The sequence below is a fragment of the Myotis daubentonii genome, chromosome 3, assembly GCF_963259705.1.
Source record: "Myotis daubentonii chromosome 3, mMyoDau2.1, whole genome shotgun sequence".
Lineage (NCBI taxonomy): Eukaryota > Metazoa > Chordata > Mammalia > Chiroptera > Vespertilionidae > Myotis > Myotis daubentonii.
In genome coordinates, this window is record NC_081842.1 from 7675857 (window position 1) to 7681331 (window position 5475).

General features: G+C 63.3%; 1 protein-coding gene across 2 annotated transcripts; it reads left to right on the forward strand.

Annotated features, from left to right (window-relative positions):
- Positions 1–1347: 1347 nt before the first annotated feature.
- Positions 1348–4609, forward strand: CRYAA (crystallin alpha A). Of its 2 annotated transcripts, XM_059686571.1 has the most exons (4): positions 1348–1587; positions 1864–1932; positions 3017–3139; positions 4272–4609. In XM_059686571.1, the coding sequence occupies exons 1-4, from the start codon at positions 1399–1401 to the stop codon at positions 4479–4481; spliced, it is 591 nt and encodes a 196-aa protein (XP_059542554.1). In that variant the 5' UTR covers positions 1348–1398; the 3' UTR covers positions 4482–4609. The 2 variants fall into 2 exon arrangements, with proteins under 2 accessions (XP_059542554.1, XP_059542553.1); XM_059686570.1 differs by lacking the exon at positions 1864–1932.
- The last annotated feature ends 866 nt before the right edge of the window (positions 4610–5475 follow it).

Genomic DNA, 5475 nt, shown 5'->3' on the forward strand with positions numbered 1-5475 from the left:
GAGGCCACGCTACCGACAAACACCAAAAGCCCTAACACCGGGAAACATCAAACGTCTAAAAGCTGACGGATGGCCCTGGCTGGTTTGGCTCAGTGGATAGAGCATCGGCCTGTGGACTGAAGGGTCCTGGGTTCGATTCCAGTCAGGGGCACGTGCCTGGGTTGTGGGCTCGATCCCCAGTAGGGGGTGTGCAGGAGGTAACCAATCAATGATTCTCTCTCATCATTGATGTTTCTATCATTCTTTCCCTCTCCCTTCCTCTCTGAAATCAATAAAAAAAAATATATATATATTTTTAAATATATCTTATTGATTTTTTACAGAGAGGAAGGGAGAGAGATAGAGAGTTAGAAACATCAATGAGAGAGAAACATTGATCAGTTGCCTCCTGCACATCTTCTACTGGGGATGTGCCCACAACCCAGGTACATGCCCTTGACCGGAATCGAACCTGGGACCTTTCAGTCCGCAGGCCGATGCTCTATCCACTGAGCCAAACCGGTTTCGGCAATAAAAATATTTTTTAAGAAAAGCTGATGGGTGGCAGGTCCCCTCGGGAAGGCATCCTGAGCGATAAGTGGACAGGCCACAGAGAGAGAAGCCAAGAAGGGCCAGGCCTTGCCGATCGCTGTGTTGGCTGACGGTGGCAGGCCTGACGGGGCCCTGGTTTAAGGGACGTCATGCCCAGGAAGGACACATCAGCAGGGTCGACACCAGGGTGAACCCACGGAGGAAGGTCCAGGGGTGTTCCACGTTCGTAACAGTGAACTTGCCGGCCCTCTGGATGCACAGACGCCACAATAGGGACCCCCCCCCCGCCCCCCCGAGCTGGAATGACAGGCCCTTTCATTGCGTGGTATTTCCTGTCTTTCCTGAGACAGAAATTACAAATTTCTTAATTACAAATGTGCATAACTTTTTTGGCAGGAAGAAGTGATAGAGGAAATTCTGTTTTGAAAAACAGTGCCCTCACCTGGTAGCTGTGGGGTCAGGGACCATGTGTCTAGCCTTGTGTCTTAGTTTCCTAGTCTGTGACACGGGTCTGAGCACCACAGGGAGGGTGGCCATGACCACACAGGGCCACACAGGCAGACAGCGGGAATGCATCCGGTGGCAAGGATGAGCCTTCACTGTCCCCCAGGTGAGGGGTGGCCGAGGGGTGGCCAAGAGCCGCTAGGAGAGCCGCTGCTGGGGGTGCCTGCAGGTCAGTGCCCGGGCTCTCAGCCAGGCCCCGTTTCTGCTGACTGGACAGCTTCCCCCATGAGCTCACGCTTTCGGACGAATCCCCTGACGCCTGCAGCCTGTCCGGGGCGTATATAGGGAGGCCCCGCGCCCAGGTCCCCACTGTGCCACCCAGAGGCCTGCTGAGTCCCGGGTCCCGCAGCCCCGACGCCCACCATGGACATCGCCATCCAGCACCCCTGGTTCAGGCGCGCCCTGGGCCCCTTCCACCCCAGCCGGCTCTTCGACCAGTTTTTCGGCGAGGGCCTCTTCGAGTGCGACCTGCTGCCCTTCCTGTCCTCCACCGTCAGCCCCTACTACCGCCAGTCCCTGTTCCGCACCGTGCTGGACTCTGGCATCTCTGAGGTGAGGGAGGACTCTGGCATCTCTGGTCAGGGAGGGCTGGGCAGGGTGCCTGGAGGACCAGTGGCTGGGATTTCTGAGGGCTGCCCTGGAGCTCCGAGCTCTCCTCTCACTGTGTGGCGTGCATGGCGACAGCTGCGGGGCGCTTTCCCCCTCGCCCCAGTCCCTCCTGACGGCAGAGGCCCGTTGGGCGCCCCCTACAGCAGAGACTCCTGTGCCTCCCGAGAGGGGTCGAGAGGGAGCCAGCCTGGACCCGACCGCTGTCTTTTCCTCCATCAGCTCATGACCCATATGTGGTTTGTAATGCACCAACCACAGGCTGGAAGCCCCAAGAGCAACCCCACCAAGGCAAGTTCGATGGCTGACGCGAGCTGTGTGTTCAGCAGCAGAAGCCTGGGTCGGGGGTGCTGCCCAGGTCCCCAGCAGAGGGCCTACGGGGAGCCCTGGGCGGCCAGCGGAGAGGCGGAGGGTGGCTCATTCCAGCACAGGCCCAAGGTGCCCAAGGCCAGGCCCAAAGGAAAGGCAGCGAGAGCCACCCGTCTTCCCTCCCCGAGACGGACCCCAGGCCCCGAGTGCTGGGTGCCAGGTCTGCCCACCGTCTAAACCAGGGGTGGGACCTTTCTCCTGCCAGGGGCCATTTGGGTATTTATAACATCACTCGCGGCCATACAGAATGATCAACTTAAAAATTAGTCTGCTCTATTTGGTCGAACGTTTCATGAACTCACCGTAATGCCTTGGCAGGGCCAGACCAAACGATTCCAGGGGCCTTATGCGGCCCGAGGGCTGGGCAGTCCCCACCCTGGTCTGAACGCAGGCCTGCCCAGAGCTGACACACGCGGATCTACCCCAGCGGCCAGAACAGCCTAAACACAGGTTCTGAGTGAGGAGGAGCAGCGCCCGGAAGTGCTCTGTGTGCAGGTGGCGGCCACCTCGTGGGCTGTTGGGCACGGCCAGTCGATGGGAAAGGACAGGGCCCCAGGCTGTTGATGGCGGTCAGGGGAAGCCAGGGCAGCGGCTTTAGTCCAGGTGCTAGGTCCGCCCACCCAGACAGCCAGCCAACAACCAACCTTACCCAACCAACCAACCAGCCAGCCAGCCAACCAGTAGCCAACCAGCCAGCCAGCCCACAGCAGCTGCCCGGCTGCAACCAGCCAGCAGGCCCGCTACCGACCAGATATCCGCAGACACCACCGCCTTGCACCCAGGTCTGGCTGTCAGCCGTGTGTCCACACAGCCCCCGTCCCTGGTCCCCTGCGTGTGTCTAAGGAGAGGCCAGCGCTGTGACCTGCAGTGTCTGTCCTGATAACTGGGGACGGAGCCGCCGGCCACTCCACCCTGGCCGCTCTGGCCGGCCCGGCAGGGACCACAGCAGCCAGTCCCCTCCCCGAGCCTCGGCCCAGGGAGACCCACCCGAGCATTTGGGTTCCAGGTCCGATCCGACCGGGACAAGTTTGCCATCTTCCTGGACGTGAAGCACTTCTCGCCGGAGGACCTCACCGTGAAGGTGCAGGAGGACTTCGTGGAGATCCACGGCAAGCACAGCGAGAGGCAGGTGAGCCCCGAGCCGTGAGAGGGCCGCCCCAGGGCTCCGGATCCAGGCTCCTCCAGGAGGGGGTGTCCCGTCCTCAGCGTAGCTGCCGCCCAACGCCTGGGGCTGTCCTGCTCCCTTCAGACCACCTGTGTGCTCGATGGGGTGGGATTAGGACGGACCGGCTGAAATGCCCAGCGCCAAGCTGGCGAGCTCAGGTTTTGTCATGCGCCCAGCTTTGGAGGGCGAGTGGTGACGACAGAGGAGCCGGCATTCATCGGTGCTGCAGTCACTGTGTGTGTTTACACGGTCACCTCTCGGCAGCCCTTCACGACCAGCGCCCCGTTATCTTGAGTTGGCTGGTGGCAGGGCCAGGCTCAGGGAGGCCCTGGCCTGCCCTGTCCCGCAGCCAAGGCAGGGTGGGGTGTAAGGGAGCCTGGGCACTGGAGCTGGCAGGGGCAGGGTCTCCGGCAGAGCCGGGAGGGGCCCACGGGCGGTCACAGGCATGCACTGTCCCCACGTGAAGTGGACAGGACGTGGGGCCTGCGGGCACCATGCTGGCAGCACCAGCTTCTTGTGGCCGGCGTCAGAGACCAGGGTTCCTTCAATGGCTGGAGGAGCGTGGGTGTTGGGGGGCAGGGGGGCGGGCGCTGCCCATGCCACTTGTTTAGCCGGCTCAGCCCAGGACGGCCCTCCCCTGCGGTTCTCAGCCTTCCCACCCGGAGGAGGGACGCGGCCCAGGGGGCGAATGTGGGCTAGTGCGTCCGGGAGAGTGGGTTCCTGAGCTCAGGTGGGGCTTTCTGACCCCTCAGGTGGATCCAGGGACCCCGAGCCCGAGCGGTCTGTAGGGTCACAGGTACAGGGACACCCTGACCCGGGCCAGGAACAGAACCATCCATGAGATTTCAGAGGGAAATTAGTGAGAGGAGCCAACTCCTCGGCAGCGAAGGGCCCGCAGGGCAGGACCGCTGTGCAGGGCGGTAGGGGTGGGGGAGTGGGGGTCGGGGTCGGGGATCTCACCAGGAGCCCCCGCCTCCCTGCTCCCGCCTGGGAGAGGCCATGGGCTTGACCCTCGTGCTGTCCAGGAGGCCCTTCTCCCTGGGGCTGCTGCCGCGCGGTGGTGGCTGATGGCCTGACAGTCCCCCCTGCCCCCCAGGACGATCATGGCTACATCTCCCGCGAGTTCCACCGCCGCTACCGCCTGCCTTCCAGCGTGGACCAGTCGGCTCTCTCCTGCTCCCTGTCTGCCGACGGCATGCTGACCTTCTCCGGCCCCAAGGTCGCATCTGGGGGGGACGCCGGCCACAGCGACCGTGCCATCCCCGTGTCGCGGGAGGAGAAACCCGGCGCTGCCCCCTCGTCCTGAGCTGGGCCTCCCGTCGGCTGCCACCCGCTGCTGCCCCTGCGACCATGCATTTGTCTTCCTTCTCTTTCCTCTTTCTCGTGTCCTTCTCCTTCTGTCCGAGGGAATGAGGGTTTGAGGGCATAGCCTGGAGGGCTTGGGGCCTTGGTCAAGGTGCTGTGGCCTCAGGGTGACCCAGACCCCAACACTGGCCAGTTAGTGGGAGTGATAGCCATCCCAGCCTCGCTAGACAACTGCCCGTGCTCCTGGGGGACGCAGGCCCGCCGTGGCTGACCGAGAGGCCAGAGAACAGCCCTGCAGCGCCATCCGGTGCCTCCCAGCCAGCGCACCTGACCGTGGCAGCAGCGCCAGCGTCGGGGGCCGGGCTGTGGGCCTGCCCCCGTGTCCCCGGCCCCCGAGGCCGTCCCTTGGAGACCTGCGTGCCTGGCCCCCAGCAGCCCGCGTCTCTCAGACCGCCCTCCCTCCTCCTTCCTCTCTGCAGTCCGCTCCTGGGTGTCCGGCCGCCCCTGACAATGCAGCCCCTGGCAGTCAATAAAGAGCAGGTGACACAGCACCCTGCGCCTGGTGGCCCTGCCGTCTCCATGCGGGCAGAGTGGGGAGTCGTGGAGAAGGGGTGCCGTGGCTCAGAGTGGGGGTGTGAGGGGGAGGACAGGGGCTCACCTGTTCCTGTCCCATCTCGTCTCTAAGTGACACATGATGTCCTCGCTTCCAGTCCCTCCACCTGCTTCGCAGGAGGGGAGAGGTTTCTAGAACTCGGAGGGATGGAGGGAGGAGGGAAGAGGCTGGGAGGTGGAGAGCCTCAGGTCCTTCCCTAGTGCTCCTGGGAACTGGGTGCCAGGCGGGGCCTCGCCCTCGGCCAGGCTCCCCGCCCCTGGGGGGCTGCTCTCCGGGCTCCCCTGGGGTGTCCTTTAGGGATCCTACCCCCTAGGTTCCTAAAGGATGAGAAACAGCATTGGGCGTGGCAGGACGCGTCCACCTCTATTTGGCACCAGGCCCT

What these genes read in the sequence shown, in the direction of transcription:
- CRYAA (XM_059686571.1), top strand. Translation starts at nt 1,399, where the DNA reads ATGGACATCGCCATCCAGCACCCCTGGTTCAGGCGCGCCCTGGGCCCC. An exon ending in TGGACTCTGGCATCTCTGAG is followed by an intron (nt 1,588 to 1,863) that starts GTGAGGGAGGAC and finishes TTCCTCCATCAG; the next exon opens with CTCATGACCCATATGTGGTT. An exon ending in GCAAGCACAGCGAGAGGCAG is followed by an intron (nt 3,140 to 4,271) that starts GTGAGCCCCGAG and finishes CCTGCCCCCCAG; the next exon opens with GACGATCATGGCTACATCTC.